General features: G+C 48.2%; 1 protein-coding gene and 1 long non-coding RNA gene across 5 annotated transcripts in view; one reads left to right on the plus strand and one right to left on the minus strand.

Moving 5' to 3' along the window:
- Positions 1–21,261, minus strand: part of carmil1 (capping protein regulator and myosin 1 linker 1) — a 320,941-nt gene that overhangs the window by 232,921 nt on the left and 66,759 nt on the right. For all 4 annotated transcript variants that reach the window (XM_033014174.1, XM_033014166.1, XM_033014169.1 and 1 more), the window contains exon 3: positions 16,142–16,192. In XM_033014174.1, coding sequence (XP_032870065.1) covers positions 16,142–16,192 — 51 coding nt within the window. The remainder of the gene's footprint in view (positions 1–16,141; positions 16,193–21,261) is intronic.
- The window catches only part of LOC116967554, a 16,998-nt gene continuing 11,678 nt past the window's right edge, over positions 15,942–21,261 (plus strand). The window contains exon 1 of the long non-coding RNA XR_004410264.1: positions 15,942–16,055. This is a non-coding gene — a long non-coding RNA (uncharacterized LOC116967554). The remainder of the gene's footprint in view (positions 16,056–21,261) is intronic.

Consider the following 21,261-nt stretch of genomic DNA (forward strand, 5'->3'; position numbering starts at 1 on the left):
GTGACGCTCCACTAAGGTCAGCCATCGTCCTCCGCCTGTTCCACCGTTGAGGTCTTGGTCGGATTGCTCTTTGTCAGAGACCTCCCCCCTCGACCTTACCGCAATGGGTGGCCCTACCAGGAGCACAGCTCCAGACGGCATCGCTCTCTGGATCTCAGGTCCACACAAGCTTCTCCACCACGACAAGGTGACAATCCAGTGACGATAACCCCAATCTTTTCCCCTCATGATTTGCGTGCTATCCAGTCAAAGAAAAGGCCACACAAGAATACAATCAAGCCATCCACAGAACACAGGTAAAATGATAAAAGGTTCAACCTTCAGTGCAAAGATATGACAATGAAGAGGACAGAAGATGTTAAGGGACACTTCAATCAGCAAAACACAAAGTGCTGCAGGAAATGTGGGGAAGGGCGTCACGGTGGAGCAGCGGGTAGAGTTGTTGCCTCACAGCGCCATAGACCCGCGTTCCGATCACGACTACGGGTACTTGTCTGTAGGGAGTTTGTACGTTCTCCCCGTGACCAGCGTGGGTTTTCTCCGAGATCTTCGGTTTCCTCCCGCACTCCAAAGACGTACAGGTTTGTGAGTTAAGTGGATTGGTACGAAAGTAAAAATGGTCCCCAGTGTGTCTAGGAGAGCGTTAGTGTGCGGGGATCGCTGGTCGGCACGGACTCGGTGGGCCAATTAACCCACAAACCTGTACATCTTTGGAGTGTGGGAGGAAAGCGAAGATCTCGGTGAAAACCCACGCAGGTCACGGGGAGAAGGTACAAACTCCGTACAGACAAGCGCCCGTAGTCGGGATCGAACCTGGGCCTCAGGTGCTGTGAGGAAGCTGCAACTCTACCGCTGCACCAATGTGCCGTCTAGAGTTTTCTCGGAGAACAGGGCACCTTCGTGATTTAGGTCATAAGTGATGGGAGTAGAATTAGGTCATTCGGCCCATCATGTCTACTCCACCATTCAATCATGGCTGATCTATCTCTCCCCCCTAACCCCATTCTCCTGCCTTACCCCCGACACCCGTACTAATCAAGAATCTGTATATCTCTGCTGTAAAAAATATCCACTGACTTGGCCTCCACAGCCCTCTGTGGCAAAGAGCGAGATAGGGCTCTTAAAGATAGCGGAGTCAAGGGAGAAGGCAGGAACGGGGTACTGATTAGGGATGATCAGCCATGATCACATTGAATGGTGGTGCTGGCTCAAAGGGCCGAAAGGCCTACTCCTGCATCCATTGCCTATTGTCTAATTCATCAGATTCACCGCATTTCCACATACATTACGTGCGGCCACCTGAACCTGCCCGTTATTCTGCTTTAATAATGATAAGTGCCGCTAGCATCACCTTAATTCCCAACACTAATACTCGGCAAATTAAATCATCCTTGCTGCAGCAGAATAATTACAGCAAATAGATCAATTCCTTTACGATGTGACTGAAAGTAATTGCATTGCACTGACACTTCCATCACACAGTCTGAGATGGAATTGTAACCCCTCAATTAGTTCAGTGCTTTTTCAATCAAAGCATTTTTGCTGTCCAAATATTCTTCCAGTCGCTCAGCACATCTAATGCCATCTAACCTATGATGAGCGTTTGACGGCACTGGGCCTGTACTTGCTGGAGTTTAGAAGGATGAGGGGACACCTCATCGAAACTTACCGAATAGTGAAAGGCCTGGATAGAGTGGATGTGGAGAGGATGTTTCCTCTAGTGGGAGAGTCTAGCACCAGAGGGCAAAGCCTCAGAATAAAAGGACGCACCTTTGGAAAGGAGATGAGGAATTTCTTCAGTCAGAGGGTGGTGATCTCTCTCTGTATCACCTTCCACTTCTCTTGTTTTCCCTCTCCACTGACTCTCAGTCTGAAGAAGGGTCTCGACCCGAAACGTCACCCACTCCTTCTCTCCAGAGATGCTGCCTGTCCCGCTGAGTTAAGGGCCGAGCTCGGCGATCGTTTGCCTGCTTCTGCTGCTGTTGGAGGTGAGACTTTGCGCCGGGCCAGGGTCTTGGGCCTGTCCCACTTTGGCCGTCAGTTACGCGACAGGCCGTTTCATTCGCTACAAAAATTTCGGAGCCCAGCGTGATGTCGCGCACAACTACATACCCCTCCGCGCTTCTCAGTGGGACTGGTCCCGCGCGGCCAAACGATGCCCGTGTGCCTCAACGCGACCACGAGGTCGCGTAATTTGCGTACCTCATTGGAGACCCTCGGACTATCTACCTCATTGGAAACCCTCGGACTATCTGTGATTGGACTTTTACCTTGCACTAAACATTATTCATGCTGTTCCCTTTCCCTTCATCCCCTGGCTGGGTGACACACGGCAAAAGCATTTCATTGTACCACTAAACTAAACTCAAACTCGTCATGTTCAGTTTAATTTAGAGAACAGCTCGAAAACAGGCCCTTCAGCCCTCTGAGTCCGTCCCGACCAGCGATCCCCGCATATCTTAGACAGACACAAAATGCTGGAGTAACTCAGCAGGACAGGCAGCATCTCTGGAGAGAAGGAATGGGTGACGTTTCGGGTCGAGACCCTTCTTCAGACTAACCTTCGCTTAACACCATCTTACACACACACTAGGGACAATTTACAATTAGGTCAAGCCAATGAACCTACAAACCTGAGGGAGGAAAGCGAAGGTCTCGGAGAAAACCCATGCAGGTCGCGGGGAGAGCGTACAAACTCCATACAGACAGCACCCGTAGTCAGGATCGAACCCGGGTCCACGTATCCATACACTGTGGACGGCTCGATTGTAATCATGCATTGTCTTTCCGCCGACTGGTCGGCACGCAACACAAGCTTTTCACTGTGCCTCGGTACACGTGGTAATAAAACTAAACTCAAAACTCCAGCCCGAGAAACTAACCTCTCTCTTCTGTAAGCAAACCAGTTCTGAATCCAAATGACCAGGTCTTCGCCAGCTCCCATCATGAAGTCAAATTATTTTGGGCTTTTGTTATTCGGCGCGCTAGCGGAACAATTTGTCCCTATTGTTGCAGCTATGTTACATTTACATTATGTGCTGTCGTTTAATCTGGAAATAGCATCACACTGAATATTACAAAAGGAGCGACAAGGTTGTAAGGACATATTTTGGGACAAACGGCACAAGAAGATCAACCAACTAACTAAAGTGTCGCCAAGACGGAGGATTAGACACTCTGCTCAAATTTAGATCAGTAACCAGGAAACGGAGATCACAACACCAATCACAATTAGTTTGCCAATCAGCGATGACGTTTCAGGCTGCAGGGAGGGTTCACACTTCTGTGGGAAGGACGAAGGGATGACTTCAGGGCCTGTCTCACTTGGGCGACATTTTCGGCGACAGCCTGAAAAGAGGTTGTCGCGGCGTGACGCGGGGCGTGACGCGGGGTGACGCGTGTAGTGACGCACGGTGTGACGCGTGTAGTGACGCATGTAATAATAATAATAATGGATGGGATTTATATAGCGCCTTTCTAATACTCAAGGCGCTTTACATCGCATTATTCATTCATTCCTCAGTCACACTCGGTGGTGGTAAGCTACTTCTGTAGCCACAGCTGCCCTGGGGCAGACTGACGGATGCGTGGCTGCCATTCTGCGCCTACGGCCCCTCCGACCACCACCAATCACTCACACACATTCACACACATTCACACACAGGCAAAGGTGGGTGAAGTGTCTTGCCCAAGGACACAACGACAGTATGCACTCCAAGCGGGATTCGAACCATGTAGTGACGCATGTAGTGACGCGTGTAGTGACGCGTGTAGTGACGCGTGCAGTGACGCGTGTAGTGACGCGTGTAGTGACGCGTGTAGTGACGCGTGTAGTGACGCGTGTAGTGACGCGTGCAGTGACGCGTGCAGTGACGCGTGCAGTGACGCGTGTAGTGACGCGTGTTGTGACGCGTGTAGTGACGCGTGTAGTGACGCGTGTAGTGACGCGTGTAGTGACGCGTGTAGTGATGCGTGTAGTGACGCGTGTAGTGACGCGTGTAGTGACGCGTGTAGTGACGCGTGTAGTGACGCGCGATGTCTCCCTGCCGCCCCCTGGATTTTGTAATGTTCAAAAATCTTCATGCGACATCTTGGTGTCTCATCGTGTCGTGCGCGTGTCACACGCTGACGTACGCTGTGTTGTGGGCGACGCCCGGAGATGCTGACGTTAAATAAACAATTTATTTCTTAAAAAGTTATTGGTCCTTAGATTTATCGTAGATAGGTTAATTTCCAATGTTATTATTATACTTCGGTGTAACCGTTGTGAAGACGGGTGACGCGGAGTGTCGTGGCGTGACGTGGCGTGACGGTGCCGCGGAGTGTCGTACAACTTGACGGATTTTAGTGCGACCACGGGCGTCAGTCGCCGCCGTTCGCAGTCGCCGAAAAAAATCGCCCTTTACGGTTTAGTTGGCTCAGTAAAGTTGAGTCTGAAGAAGGGTCTCGACCCGAAAACGTCACCTTCTCTCCAGAGATGCTGCTGCCTGTCCCGCTGAGTTAAGGGCCTGTCCCACTTTCACGACCTAATTCACAAACTTTTTTTACTCGTGGACATTTTTCATCATGTTGAAAAAACGGCCCGACCTGCTTGATTCCACGAGTACCTACGACTGGCATCACGACCTGCTATGACCTACCTACAACCTCGTGACGACCATGCTGCGAGTACGAGTCAAGGGCAAACTCGGCAGAGGTCGTGAATTAGGTCGTGAAACTGGGACAGGCCCTTAACTCCAGCATTTTGTGTCTGTCTTCAAACCAACCATCAAAACGGGCCCAACAATTAATCTGTGGTGGAATGGTTAATTTTTTTAATCTGTGGCAGTAAAGTTTTAGTTTTAAGGTAATAAACAGGAACTGCAGATGCTGGTTCATACCAAAGGTGGACACAAAATGCTGGAGTAACTCAGCGGGTCAGGCAGCATCTCTGGAGAAAATTGATAGGTGACGTTTCGGGGCGGGGCCCTTCCTTCAGACTGATTGTAGTGGAGGGAACTGTGTCCCGTTTGCCCCTTCACTTTAACAGGATTGAATGGCGGAGTTATGGGGAGAAGACAGGAGAATGGGGTTGAGAGGGAAAGATAGATCAGCCAGGATTGAATGGCGGAGGAGACTTGGTGGGCCCAATGGCCTCATTCTGCTCCTATCACTTATGAACTTATGAGAACATGCAAACTCCACGCGGACAGCACCCGAGTTCAGGACTGAACAAGGATCGAGCTGCCAGGGGAGGTAGTTGAAACATAGAAACATAGAAATATAGAAATTAGGAGTAAGGAAAGCAGGAGTAGGCCATTCGGCCCTTCGAGCCTGCACCGCCATTCAATATGATCATGGCTGATCATCCAACTCAGTATCCCGTACCTGCCTTCTCTCCATACCCTCTGATCCCCTTAGCCACAAGGGCCACATCTAACTCCCTCTTAAATATAGCCAATGAACTGGCCTCGACTACCCTCTGTGGCAGAGAGTTCCAGAGATTCACCACTCTCTGTGTGAAAAAAGTTATTCTCATCTCGGTTTTAAAGGATTTCCCCCTTATCCTTAAGCTGTGACCCCTTGTCCTGGACTTCCCCAACATCGGGAGCAATCTTCCTGCATCTAGCCTGTCCAACCCCTTAAGAATTTTGTAAGTTTCTATAAGATCCCCTCTGAATCTCCTAAATTCTAGAGAGTATAAACCAAGTCTATCCAGTCTTTCTTCATAAGACAGTCCTGACATCCCAGGAATCAGTCTGGTGAACCTTCTCTGCACTCCCTCTATGGCAATAATGTCCTTCCTCAGATTTGGAGACCAAAACTGTACGCAATACTCCAGGTGTGGTCTCACCAAGACCCTGTACAACTGCAGTAGAACCTCCCTGCTCCTATACTCAAATCCTTTTGCTATGAAAGCTAACATACCATTCGCTTTCTTCACTGCCTGCTGCACCTGCATGCCCACTTTCAATGACTGGTGTACCATGACACCCAGGTCTCGCTGCATCTCCCCTTTTCCTAGTCGGCCACCATTTAGATAATAGTCTGCTTTCTTGTTTTTGCCACCAAAATGGATAACCTCACATTTATCCACATTATACTGCATCTGCCAAACATTTGCCCACTCACCCAGCCTATCCAAGTCACCTTGCAGTCTCCTAACATCCTCCTCACAGCTAACACTGCCCCCCAGCTTAGTGTCATCCGCAAACTTGGAGATATTGCCTTCAATTCCCTCATCCAGATCATTAATATATATTGTAAATAGCTGGGGTCCCAGCACTGAGCCTTGCGGTACCCCACTAGTCACTGCCTGCCATTGTGAAAAGGACCCGTTTACTCCTACTCTTTGCTTCCTGTTTGCCAGCCAGTTCTCTATCCACATCAATACTGAACCCCCAATGCCGTGTGCTTTAAGTTTTATATTAATCTCTTATGTGGGACCTTGTCGAAAGCCTTCTGGAAGTCCAGATACACCACATCCACTGGTTCTCCCCTATCCACGCTACTAGTTACATCCTCGAAAAATTCTATAAGATTCGTCAGACATGATTTACCTTTTGTAAATCCATGCTGACTTTGTCCAATGATTTCACCACTTTCCAAATGTGCTGCTATCCCATCTTTAATAACTGACTCTAGCAGTTTCCCCACTGCCGATGTTAGACTAACTGGTCTGTAATTCCCCGTTTTCTCTCTCCCTCCCTTCTTAAAAAGTGGGGTTACGTTTGCTACCCGCCAATCCTCAGGAACTACTCCAGAATCTAAAGAGTTTTGAAAGATTATTACTAATGCATCCACTATTTCTGGAGCTACTTCCTTAAGTACTCTGGGATGCAGCCTATCTGGCCCTGGGGATTTATCGGCCTTTAATCCATTCAATTTACCCAACACCACTTCCCGGCTAACCTGGATTTCACTCAATTCCTCCAAGTCCCCTGCTATTTCCGGCAGATTATTTATATCTTCCTTAGTGAAGACGGAACCAAAGTAGTTATTCAATTGGTCCGCCATATCCTTGTTCCCCATGATCAACTCACCTGTTTCTGACTGCAAGGGACCTACATTTGTTTTAACTAATCTCTTTCTTTTCACATATCTGAGGCAGGGACTATCGCAACATTGAATAAACATTTAGTCAGGTACATGGATAGCACAGGTTTAGAGAGAGTTGGACCAAACGCAGGCAGGTGGGACTAGTGTAGATATTGGTCGGTGTGGGCAAGTTGGGCCGTAGGGCCTATTTCCACACTGTATGGCTCTATGGCTCCAAGTGCCTCTAGTGCAGTGAGGCAGCAGCTCTACCAGCATCTCCACTGCGCCAGCCTTAAATAGAAAGTCTTCACATTTGGCATCAGTTACTTACACCAAGGCTAGCAGTAAACCATGTTTTTGTTATTTATCTTGAGGAAAGAAAGCTCTGGACTACTCTCACTAGTTAAGAATGCCACCTCCCAGGGACAGCTTGGGGGGGGGGGGGCGCAGAGCGGCACGGTGGCGCGGCAGTAGAGTTGCTGCCTTACGGCAACAGAGACCCGGGTTCCATCCCGACTACTGTACGGAGTTTGTACGTTCTCCCCGTGACCTGCGTGGGTTTCCTCCGGGTGCTCCGGTCTTGTTCACATGAAGTTATTTCAAGTGTTATTTCACTCACATGTTTAAACTATAATGTTTTATTCTTAATGTTTTAATGATTTATTCTTGGTAAGTTCTGGAGTGCTGAGACCGCCGACTATAACATCGCGGAGCCTGGGATCTCTCGCCGAGATCGCAAGTGTTGGAGCTCCGACCAGCGCGATCTGTGGACTTCGGGAGCCGCGGTCTCCGGGGAGGAAGCGGCTGTTCCAGACACTCCAAGCCGCTGAGAGTGTTCTACCGACGCTGGAGCTCCAGCATCCGACGAGTGGGCCTGTAACATGCGGCGACTGCGGAGGCCTCAAATAGGCCCCGACCATGGGGTGAACAAGAGGAAGAGGACTGGACTTTGCTGCCTTCCCTCACAGTGGGAACCATTGTGGGGGGATGTTTTTATGTTTTATGTTAAATTCTTCTTTAATGTTGTGTCTTATTTTTATTGGTGGGCTGCAAATGGCAACTCAAATTTCACTACACCAATTGGTGTACGTGACAATAAATGTCCTTTGTCTTTTGTCATTGTTTCCTGTATGTCGTGTTATTACTTGCAAGCGGAGCACCAGGGCAAATTCCTTGTATGTGAACATACATGGCCAACAAACTTATTCAATTCATTCATTCATTTATCCCACACACCAAAGACACACAGGATTGTAGGTTAATTGGCTTCGGTCAAATTGTTAATTGTCCCAAGTGCGTGTCGGACAGTGTTAGTGTTCAGGGTGATCGCTGGTCGGCACAGACTCGGTGGGCTGAAGGGTTTGTTTCCGTGCTGTATCTCTAAAGTCCAAAGACTAAAGCTGCCCTCCTTTCGCTTGGAGGGTGAAGGAAAGATACGAAGCATGCAATAGGAAGGAAGAGAGAGACCTGGATTATTTCGAGTAGTAATTTGAGTTTAGTTTGTTGTCACGTGTACCGGCCGAGGTGCAGTGAAAGGCTTTTGTTGCCAGCTAACCAGTCTTTAAAAGAATTGGACCTCAAGCAAGTCTAAAATTAATTCCGAGCTCCAAAATACCATGGAGAGCTTATTTGAAGATTTAACAGCGGCTTGCAAATAAAAGCAGATACAATCGTCTTATTAATAACCTTGTGAACGCACATCAGAGTCAACTGTTTCATCAATGTGGCACAAACTGGCAGCACTGACGGGGAAAGGCACAAGGTGCTGGTGCTCAGTGGGTCAGGCAGCATGTGTGGATTCAGTGATACTTTATGGCCACATGTGCCTTGGTGCAGTGAAATGCTTTGTGTGGCGCATAGCCCGGTAAAATCGTGCGCCAGACCCCTTGCAGGCAGTACGCAGGAGTCGCCATGTTTCTGGCGCCGACAATGTTACTAACGTTCACCGAACAGTCTTATCTACTGCTTGCCGCCAGCACGTGCCAGCAAGCGGGAAATTGTCCCCCGTGTGTTTGTAGGGTGATGTTAACATCAGCCAACAGGTGCAGGAGTAGGCCATTCGGCCCTTCGGGCCAGCACCGCCATTCAATGTGATCACGGCTGATCATCCCCAATCACTACCCCGTTCCTGCATTCTCCCCATATCCCCTGACTCCACTATCTTTAAGAGCCCTATCTAGCTCTCTCTTGAAAGTATCCAGAGAACCAGCCTCCACTGCCCTCTGAGGCAGAGAATTCCACAGACTCACAACTAACGTGCAGGGATCGCTGGTCGGCGCAGACTCGGTGGGCCGAAGGGCCTATTTCCATCCTGCGTCTCGAAGAAACTACAGGTACATGCTTAGACCAATCTCAAGAATTTTGTTTGAGAAATATTTTTCCTCCAGGCAAAACACATTCCATAAAACACAAATTTCGGTACATTAATTAGTTTAGAGGTACAGCGCGGAAACAGGCCCGACGGCCCGCAGAGTCCATGCCGACCATCGATCACCCCATACACTAGCACTATCCTACACACTAGGGACAATTTACAATCTTTTACCAAAGCCAATTAACCTGCAAACCTGTGCGTCTTTGGAACATGGGAGGAAACCAGAGCACCCGGGGAAAACCCACGCAGGTCAGGGGGAGAACGTACAAACTCCTCACAGACAGCACCTGAAGTCAGGATTGAACCTGGGTCTCTGGTGCTGTAAGGCAGCAACTCTACCGCTGCGCCTCCGTTCCGTTCTAATGTCAATGGACAGTAACCTGCAATTTACATCAATCTAAGATAGACACAAAAAGCTGGAGTAACTCAGCGGGACAAGGCAGCATCTCTGGAGAGAAGATGACGTTTTGGGTGCTCCAGATTTTTGTGTCCATCTTCGGTTTAAACCAGCATCTGCAGTTCCTTCCTATACAGTAATCCAACATCTTTTACACAGTAAAGCAAGGTCAGGCAGAGGCAATGACCCAGGGGCCCGTTCTGTCATTCTGCCACTCAGGGCTGACCTGTGGCCCAGATGCAGTTACCTACTAGAGTTTCATGTTTCTAAGCATCGTGGCTTAATAAAAATCTGTCAATCTCAGGTGTAAAGTTAACAATCGACTTAAGGGCTGCACGGTGGTGCAGCGGTAGAGTTGCTGCCTCCTAACTACGGGTGCTGACTGTACGGAGTTTATACGTTCTCCCCGTGACCTGCGTGGGTTTTCTCCAAGTGCTCCGGTTTTCTCCCACACTCCAAACACGCACAAATTTGTAGGCAAGTTGGCTTCGGTAAAATATGTGAATTGTCCATAGTGTGTAGGATAGTGCTAGTGTACGGGGATCACTGGTCGGCGCGGACACTGTTTCTGCATTGTATCTATAAACTAAAATAAACTAACACTTGACATCCAAAAGGTTAATTGAAAGCTGAATCGGTGTTAAGGACTAAGGTGCATTCATTTCGATCAAATCAGAATATATTATTATTATTGTACTATTATAGTTTGGATTTTATATGAATATTCTATCTGGGACATTCTATCTGGAATATTCTATCTGACAATAAAACACTCTTGAGTCAGAGGATGGTGAATCTGTGGAAGGTAGACAAAAGTGCTGGAGAAACTCAGGGGGTGTGGCAGCATCTATGGAGCGAAGGGAATAGGCAACATTTACGGGCCGAAACCCTTCTTCAGGCCTCGGAGAGCCCTTCTTCAGTCTGAAGAAGGGTTTCGGCCCGAAACGTTGCCTATTTATTTCCTTCGCTCCAGCACTTTTGTCTACCTTCGATTTTCCAGCATCTGCAGTTCCTTCTTCAACACGGTGAATCTGTGGAATTCTATGCCACAGGAGGCTGTGGAGGCCAAGGCAGTGGATATTTTTAAGGCAGAGATAGATAGATTCTTCATTAGTACGGGTGTCAGAAGTTTTGGGGAGAAGGCAGGAGAATGGGGTTCGGAGGGAGAGATAGATTGAACGGCAGAGTAGATTTGATGGGCCGAATGACCTAATTCTGCTCCTATCACATGAACTTGACTATTGACTCTCTTGATAAAAAGCAAGGATGGGCACGGTGACGGAGCACCACACATCTCTGCCCTCCATTCAGCTGGCAAGCTCCTCTTTTGTCTCTACACATGCATCTTCCATCGAGGTCTTCAGCATCGTCTGATTGGCCGTCCCGGGTCACGTCTCCCATGGGTGGTTCCCACAACACAACCCTGTTTACTGGCATTTCTGGGTGGTGCTGTCAGTGACCAGTGAGCCTCATCCTTCATAGAAACATAGAAAATAGGTGCAGGAGTAGGCCATTCGGCCCTTCGAGCCTGCACCGCCATACAATATGATCATGGCTGATCATCCAACTCATTATCCTGTACCTGCCTTCTCTCCATACCCACTTCTCTTCACCACCTGATCTTCTGGGTCAGAGGTGGGATCTCCCCGTAGAGCAGGGCATTGGTGATGTGATCCCTCCAACTGACAATTTGAACTTTTCTGAGCATTCGGGTGCGGGTACCATCGAGAGACTCCCACTTTTTAAGAAAGGCAAGAGAGAGAAAACAGGGAATTATAGACCAGTTAGCCTGACATCGGTGGTGGGGAAGTTGCTGGAGTCAATTATTATAGATGAGATAGTCGAACATTTGGATGGCAGTAACAGGATCGGTCCAAGTCAGCATGGATTTACAAAGAGGAAATCATGCTTGACTAATCTTCTAGAATTTTTTGAAGATGTAACTAGGAAAATGGACAAGGGAGAGCCAGTGGATGTAGTGTACCTGGACTTTCAGAAAGCATTTGATAAGGTCCCACATAGGAGATTAGTGGGCAAAATTAGGGCACATGGTTTTGGGGGTAGAGTGCCGATATGGAGAGAGAAGTGGTTGGCAGACAGGAAACAAAGAGTAGGGATTAATGGGTCTCTTTCAGAATGGCAGGCAGTGACTAGTGGGGTACAGCAAGGCTCGGTGCTGGGACCGCAGCTATTTACAATATACATCAATGATTTGGATGAAGGGATTCAAAGTAACATTAGCAAATTTGCAGATGACACAAAGCTGGGTGGCAGTGTGAACTGTGAGGAGGATGCTATGATAATGCAGGGTGACTTGTACAGGTTGGGGGAGTGGGCAGATGCATGGCAGATGAAGTTTAATGTGGATAAATGTGAGGTTATCCACTATGGTATCAAAAACAGGAAGGCAGATTGCTATCTAAATGGCTTCAAGTAGGGAAAAGGGGAAGTACAACGGGATCTGAGGGTGCTTATACATCAGACTATGAAAGTAAGCATGCAGGTACAGCAGGCAGTGAAGAGAGCGAATGGCATGTTGGCCTTTATAACAAGAGGAATTGAATATAGGAGCAAAGAGGTCCTTCTGCAGTTGCACAGAGCCCTAGTGAGACCACACCTGGAGTATTGTGTGCAGATTTGGTCCCTTAATTTGAGGGACATTCTTGCTATTGAGGGAGTGCAGCGTAGGTTTACAAGGTTAATTCCCGGGATGGCGGGACTGTCATATGCTGAGAGAATGGAGCGGCTGGGCTTGTACACTCTGGAGTTTAGAAGGATGAGAGGATATCTCACTGAAACATATAGATTTGTTAATGGTTTGAACACGTTAGAGGCAGGAAACATGTCCCCGATGTTGGGGGAGTCCAGAACCAGGGGCCACAGTTTAAGAATAAGGAGTAAGCCATTTAGAACAGACACGAGGAAACACTTTTTCTCACAGAGAGTGGTGAGTCTGTGGAATTCTCTGCCTCAGAGAGCGGTGGAGGCCGGTTCTTTGGATGCTTATTTATTTATTTATTTGTTTGTTTATTATTTATTTCGAAGAGAGGGCTAGATAGGGCTCTTAAAGATAGCAGAGTCAGGGGATATGGGGAGAAGGCAGGAACGGGGTACTGATTTGGGATGATCAGCCATGAACACATTGAATGGTGGTGCTGGCTCGAAGGGCCGAATGGCCTACTGCTGCACCTATTGTCTATTGAGACTTGGACAGTGCTCGAGTCCATGCCTCACACCTGTACAATTATATGGTCTCTGCAGTGGCATGGAAGAATCTCAGTTTGAGTCCCTTAGACATCTGAGACGTCCAGATTTCCCCCCATGTTATTGAGGGCTTTCCATGCGAGTGCTTTCCGGACCTTGATGTCATTCTCGGGGCTCTGCATCCTCGCTCCCAGGTGCTTGAAGTCCTCCACTTTCTTGAGAGATGCTCCGCCACCGGTCTTGAGAAGCTCATGGTCATCGACGTTGAACGCCATGTACTCCGTCTTCTTGGCATTGAGGTGGAGGCCCGCTTTCTCCCACTCCGTCTCAACTCTGCCGAGCTGCTCCTGCGCATTCCCAATCTGGTCTGACAGCTGGACGATGTCACCAGCGAAGTCGTGGTCTGACAAGTTGACAGGCCCGATTCTTCTCGGACGCCTTGAGGTGATTGTGAAGCCGAGGTCCTCATGTTCCTTGAGCGCCGGCCTCATGGCATAATCAAGGACAATGATGAAGAGAAAGGGTGCCAGCGGGTCTCCCTGTGAGACCCCCGCGAGGATCTCAAACACTTAGCTCTCACCATCCGCGGTGACAACCTTGGTCCTGGTGCCTAAATGCATATCCTCAATGGTTTGGGCCTGTACTCGCTGGAGTTTAGAAGGATGGGGGCGGGGATCTCATTGAAACCTATCGGATAATGAAAGGCCTGGATAGAGTGGACGTGGAGAGGATGTTTCCAGTAATGGGAGAGTCCAGAATTAGAGGGCACAGCCTCAGAATACAAGGACGTACCTTTAGAATGGATATGCAGAGACATTTATTCAGACAGAGGATGGCTTTGCCACAGGTGGCTGTGAAGGCCAAGACGGTGGATATTTTTAATGCAGAGATTGATAGCATCTTGACCAGTACGGGTGTCAGGGATTAAGAGGAGAAGGCAGGAGAATGGGGTTGAGAGGGAAAAATAGATCAGCCATGATCAAATGGCGGAGCAGACTTGATGGGCCGAATGGGCTAATTCTGTTCCTAGGTCTCATGGCCTTATATTTCCGATTTGGACTGGCACAGGAACAACTTGCCAAAAAGGCCTTCTTTCAGAGCTGTGTGTCATTGCTCAGCGCTGCCAACTCTCACGCATTTCACACAATTCTCACGCCGATCACAGAATTTGACGTCTTCAGTTGTCGCCGCCAGGGTCGTAGCTTGTCGTATCTTGTCGCGGGTGGACGTAAGTTGACTTCGGTTGTCGTAGCTTGTCGCCTGTGTGGTCGTAGGTGTGGTCGTAGGTGGACGTCCCAATTCGCGAGAAATTGTGTCGCTGGTCGACGTAGATTGACGTCACCTAGGTGATAGCTTGTCGTAGACTTTGTCATAGGGTGGGTCCAGATTTCTCACTCTCAACTCTCACCCAATGTTGGCAGCCCTCCATTACTTAATTAATTAATCATGTGCGCTCAGTCTCATAGGATACATAGGCTCATCCCAGGAACTAACCCATCTGAACTAACTACAAGGAACATAATATGTAGTTTTAGTTTAGATTATTATCACGTGTGCCGAGGTACAGTGCTTTTGTTGCATGCTAACCAGCCAGTGGAAGGACAATACATGATTAAAGATTTAGATTTGGATATACAGCATGGAAACGGGCCCTTTGGCCACACAGTGTACGCTGACCATTGAGCACCCATTCCCACTAGCTCCATGTGTTCCCACTGTTACATCCACTCCCGACATACACACCAGGGACAACTTACAGAAGCCAATCAGACTTATGCCCCTGTCTCACTTAGGAAACCTGAACGGAAACCTCTGGAGACTTTGCCCCCCACCCAAGGTTTTCGCGTTTCCCGGAGGTTGCAGGTGGTTGCCGGAGGTTGCAGGTAGTGGAAGCAGGGAGGCTGACAAAAACCTCCGGGAACCGCACGGAAACCTTCGGTGGGGCGCAAAGTCTCCAGAGGTTTCCGTTCAGGTTTCCCAAGTGGGACAGGGGCATAACAAACCCGCTCGTGTTTGGGATGGGGGAGGAAACCGGAAGGCCAGGACGAAACCCACACGGTCACGGGGAGAACGTGCAAACTCCACATAGACAGCACCCGAGGCCAAGATCGAACCCGGGTCTATGGCACTGTGAGGGGGCAACTCTACCAGATGCGCCAGGGGGCAACTCTACCAGATGCGCCAAAATATACATTGATATCGTTTGGAGTTTGTTCGGTCTCCCCTTGACCGCGTGGGTTTTCTCCGGGTGCTCAGGTTTCCTCCCACACTCCAAAGACGTACAGGTTTGTAGGTTAATTGGCTTTGGTAAATTTGTTAAAATGTCCCTAGTGTATGGGATAGTGCTAGTATACGAGGTGATCGCTGGTCGGTGCGGCATCGGTAGGCCGAAGGGCCTGTTTCCACACTGTATCTTTAAAACTAATGCTAAATACTCTTAATCCCTTTCATACATCTGTCAACTTTGTGAACAGCCTTGATCGAATGGTTGGAGTAGACTTGATGGGCCGAATGGCTGAATTCTGCTCCTATGACTTATGAACAAAAAATAATCATAATCATAGGTCATAGAGTGATACAGCATGGAAACAGGCCCTTCGGCCCAACTTGCCCACACCGGCCAACATGTCGCAGCTACACTAGTCCCACCAGCCTGCGTTTGGCCCATATCCCTTCCAACCTGTCCTATCCATGTACCTGTCTAGCTGTTTCTTCAATGTTGCAATAGTACCTGCCTCAACTATCTCCTCTGGCAGCTCGTTCCATACACCTACCACACTTTTGTGTGAAAATGTTACCCCTCAGATTCCCAATTAAATCTTCCCCCCTTTCATCATAAACCTATGTCCTCTGGTCTTCGATTCACCTACTCTGGGCCAAAGACTCTGTGCGTCTACCCGATCTATTCCTCTCATGATTTTGTACACCTCTATAAGATCACCCCTCATCCTCCTCCAAGGAATAGAGTCCCAGTCTACTCAACCTCTCCCTGTAGCTCAGGCCCTCTAGCCCAGGTAACATCCTCGTAAATCTTCTCGGTGCCCTTTCCAGCTCGAGAATGTCGTTAAATTAAATTAACTCCTCACTTCTCAATACATTCCACATACCATGAGGGAGAGCCACAAGAAAGATAAGTAGTTTCATTCTACCTTGGTGGGGATCCGTGCAGCCAACAGGAAGACTCGACACGATGTTAATACCTGTGGGGTTAAAAAGGATTTAAGATTAGGTCATTGTTATTGGAATATCTGGCCTTCATTGTGTACATGAGAATCATGGCTTTTTCGTGGACTTTTAACCACAGCACAATGGGAAGCACAATCAGGAGAGAGCAAACACCACAGTCTGCAGCATTTATGTAATGCACCCATTCCTTCTCTCCAGAGATGCTGCCTGTCCTGCTGAGTTACTCCAGCACTCACTCCATGAGCACTCTGCTGCCCAGAAACGGCTCAGCTCCAGCAGCTTCCTGGACACCACTGAAGTACTGGAGACCACCCCAACTGATGCCAGGATTACTGAATAGCAGAACCAGTGGAACAGCCAGCCAACCCAATGGATGGAGAGAGGCATCACCCCAGACGAATGCCTCGCTACCAGCCACGATCAACCTTTTTTTTTTTCTTCAAAAATATTTATTCAAATATTAAAATAGTATTGACAATACAATAAAACAAAACACCACCATAATACAAGACGAACAAATATGCTAAGCAACTGCTAAACAATTATATTGCAATCCTTGTCAAGGATACATTCAACCCCCCTCGGTGCCCAGCGGTCCCGGAACTCCCTCAGGGTGCCCGTAGACAGGGCGTATTCCCTTTCCATCCGCACCCGGGCACGGACGTATCCCCGGAAAAGGGGCAGGCAGCCGGCTCGGGTAGAGCTCTCCAACGTCTGGTGCCTTGACTCACGGATGGACCACGATCAACCTTGGGCTGTCTGGAAAAACACTGAACCGCCTGCGGGTCTGCGAAGGACGCTGCAAGGTGTCCATGAAGAAATGGAAAATAACAACTTCCGATGCATGTGTGTGTGTGGCAAATCCCAAACCATGGAACACATCATAAGATGTAGCCAAGCTCCACAATGTACCGAAGATGACCTGGCCGAACCAAATGCCGCTGCGCTCGCCTGCGCCAACCACTGGAAAGACGTGATATAGAAGATGGCTAGACACGAGGAAAGAAAACTCCAGCATTTTGTTTCTATCCTCTGGCAAAGAGAAGTTCCTGCAATCCAACTGGTTTACATAGGCCAACCCCATCGACGCTGTTACCAACCTGGAGTACCTTCTTCCCTCTAAAAAACTAAAGACGCAAAGTGCTGGAGTAACTCAGCGGGTCAGGCAGCATCTCTGGAGAACAAGGACAGGTGACGTTTCACAGAGTGCTGGAGAAACTCAGCGGGTCAGGCAGCATCTCTGGAGAACAAGGACAGGTGACGTTTCACAGAGTGCTGGAGTAACTCACCGGGTCAGGCAGCATCTCTGGAGAGCATGGATCGGCGACGTTCCGGGTCAGGACTCTTCTTGAGTCTCAACCAGAAATCTAGAGATGGAGCCTGTCTTACTGAGTTACTCCAGCACTTTGTGTCTTTTTTTTATAGTAAATTAGCATCTGCAGTTCCACATGTCTTCTTGGCTCCAAGTCAGCTGTATTCCCTGGAAAACTATAGCAGGAACGTTGACAGTACACCAGGTCATAAGTTCATAAGTGATAGTAGTGGAAATGGGCCATTCGGCCCATCAAGTCTACTCCTATCCCTTATGACCTTATGACAAACAGCTAACAATGGCCTGTTTCCTATATCATCGTTATGTCTTTGCATATCTTTCATTCATTGTTCTTTATCTCTCTACATCACCGTCTATATCTCTCGTTTCCGTTTTCCCTTGACTTTCAGTGTGAAGAAGGGTCTCGACCTGAAACATCACCCGTTCCTTCTCCCCAGAGATGCTGCCTGTCCCACTGAGTTACTCCAGCATTTTGTTTCTATCCTCTGGCAAGGAAAAGTTCCTGCAATCCAACTGGTTTACATAGGATAACCCCATCGACTTTGTTACCAACCTGGAGTACCTTCTTCCCTCTAAAAAACTAAAGGCGCAAAATGCTGGAGTAACTCAGCGGGTCAGGCAGCATCCGTGGAGAACATGGATAGGTGACGTTTCACAGAGTGCTGGAGTAACTCAGCGGGTCAGGCAGCATCTCTGGAGAACATGGATAGGTGACGTTTCACAGAGTGCTGGAGTAACTCAGAGGGTCAGGCAGCATCTCTGGAGAACATGGATAGGTGACGTTTCACAGAGTGCTGGAGTAACTCAGCGGGTCAGGCAGCATCTCTGGAGAACATGGATCTGTGATGTTCCAGGTCAGGACTCTTCGTTAGTCTCGACCCGAAATCCGGAGATGGTGCCTGTCTTACTGAGTTACTCCAGCACTTTGTGTCTTTTTTTTTAATAGTAAATTAGCATCTGCAGTTCCATGTGTCTTCTTGCCTCTAAGTCAGCTGTTTTCCCTGGAAAACTATAGCAGTAAACGTAGGAAAACGTAGCCAGGTACACCAGGTCATAAGTTCATAAGTGATACGAGTGGTACATGCTCTCCACACCCACTCTATCCAAGCCCTTCACTATGGTAATCGCATTAATCTGACGCTTCAATCTATTTTCTAGTAGTACCATTTGTATCGCTAATGGTTTCCTGTTCTTGCAAGTTATGTTTGTTATTCTTGTGAAAGCACACCCAAAAATCTCTCAACAAGAAATCTTCCCAATCTTTTGCCCAGTTTGTTTCTCAATCGCTTTTCTATTTCACCACTCACATCAAAATGTGTAAGTTTACGTTTTTTTTGCCCCTTGATCAATTTAGTTTAGAGATACAGCGCGGAAACAGGCTCTTTGGCCCACCAAGTCAGCGATCCCCGCGCACTAACACCTGTCCTACACGCACTAGGGACAATTTACACGTACACCGAAGCCAGTTCACCGACAAGCCTGTAACGTCTTTGGAACGCGGGAGGAAACCGGAGATCTTGGAGAAAACCCACGCGGATCACGGGGAGAACGTACAAACTCCGTACAGACAGCGCCCGTAGTCGGGATCGAAACCGTGTCACAGTTGTAGCAAGCGCTGTAAGGCAGCAAATCAACCGCAGCGCCACCGCGTCACCATAACATGTTTATTTTGCTGCTTTCTTACCTGTAGGAACCATTTAGGTTTGGGCTAGCTACAGTCGGCATAGATTATTATTTTGTCTACATATTTCCTGCAGGATTATTTTGAACACTTGGTGGGGGGGGGGGGGCTCTTGATGCTTTGTAGGATGTTACACATAGCGTAGTCACGGGGAGTGGCCAGATCAGACCAGGCAAGGGAGAGAGAGTACACAGTCCTTACCATAGAAACATAGAAACATAGAAATTAGGTGCAGGAGTAGGCCATTCGGCCCTTCGAGCCTGCACCGCCATTCAATATGATCATGGCTGATCATCCAACTCAGTATCCCGTACCTGCCTTCTCTCCATACCCTCTGATCCCCTTAGCCACAAGGGCCACATCTAACTCCCTCTTAAATATAGCCAATGAACTGGCCTCGACTACCATCTGTGGCAGGGAGTTCCAGAGATTCACCACTCTCTGTGTGAAAAAAGTTCTTCTCATCTCGGTTTTAAAGGATTTCCCCCTTATCCTTAAGCTGTGACCCCTTGTCCTGGACTTCCCCAACATCGGGAGCAATCTTCCTGCATCTAGCCTGTCCAACCCCTTAAGAATTTTGTAAGTTTCTATAAGATCCCCTCTCAATCTCCTAAATTCTAGAGAGTATAAACCAAGTCTATCCAGTCTTTCTTCATAAGACAGTCCTGACATCCCAGGAATCAGTCTGGTGAACCTTCTCTGCACTCCCTCTATGGCAATAATGTCCTTCCTCAGATTTGGAGACCAAAACTGTACGCAATACTCCAGGTGTGGTCTCACCAAGACCCTGTACAACTGCAGTAGAACGTCCCTGCTCCTATACTCAAATCCTTTTGCTATGAAAGCTAACATACCATTCGCTTTCTTCACTGCCTGCTGCACCTGCATGCCCACTTTCAATGACTGGTGTACCATGACACCCAGGTCTCGCTGCATCTCCCCTTTTCCTAGTCGGCCACCATTTAGATAATAGTCTGCTTTCCTGTTTTTGCCGCCAAAATGGATAACCTCACATTTATCCACATTATACTGCATCTGCCAAACATTTGCCCACTCACCCAGCCTATCCAAGTCACCTTGCAGTCTCCTAGCATCCTCCTCACAGCCAACACTGCCCCCCAGCTTAGTGTCATCCGCAAACTTGGAGATATTGCCTTCAATTCCCTCATCCAGATCATTAATATATACTGTAAATAGCTGGGGTCCCAGCACTGAGCCTTGCGGTACCCCACTAGTCACTGCCTGCCATTGTGAAAAGGACCCGTTTACTCCTACTCTTTGCTTCCTGTTTGCCAGCCAGTTCTCTATCCACATCAATACTGAACCCCCAATGCCGTGTGCTTTAAGTTTGTAAACTAATCTCTGATGTGGGACCTTGTCGAAAGCCTTCTGGAAGTCCAGATACACCACATCCACTGGTTCTCCCCTATCCACGCTACTAGTTACATCCTCGAAGAATTCTATAAGATTCGTCAGACATGATTTACCTTTCGTAAATCCATGCTGACTTTGTCCAATGATTTCACCACTTTCCAAATGTGCTGCTATCCCATCTTTAATAACTGACTCTAGCAGTTTCCCCACTACCGATGTTAGACTAACTGGTCTGTAATTCCCCGTTTTCTCTCTCCCTCCCTTCTTAAAAAGTGGGGTTACATTAGCTACCCTCCAGTCCTCAGGAACTACTCCAGAATCTAAAGAGTTTTGAAAGATTATTACTAATGCATCCACTATTTCTGGAGCTACTTCCTTAAGTACTCTGGGATGTAGCCTATCTGGCCCTGGGGATTTATCGGCCTTTAATCCATTTAATTTACCCAACACCACTTCCCGGCTAACCTGGATTTCACTCAATTCCTCCAACTCCTTTGACCCGCGGTCCCCTGCTATTTCCGGCAGATTATTTATGTCTTCCTCAGTGAAGACGGAACCAAAGTAGTTATTCAATTGGTCCGCCATATCCTTGTTCCCCATGATCAACTCACCTGTTTCTGACTGCAAGGGACCTAATTTGTTTTAACTAATCTCTTTCTTTTCACATGATGAGAGAGAATGGGAGGTTACAGCTT

This window comes from Amblyraja radiata, chromosome 2, assembly GCF_010909765.2.
Source record: "Amblyraja radiata isolate CabotCenter1 chromosome 2, sAmbRad1.1.pri, whole genome shotgun sequence".
Classification (NCBI taxonomy): Eukaryota; Metazoa; Chordata; class Chondrichthyes; order Rajiformes; family Rajidae; genus Amblyraja; species Amblyraja radiata.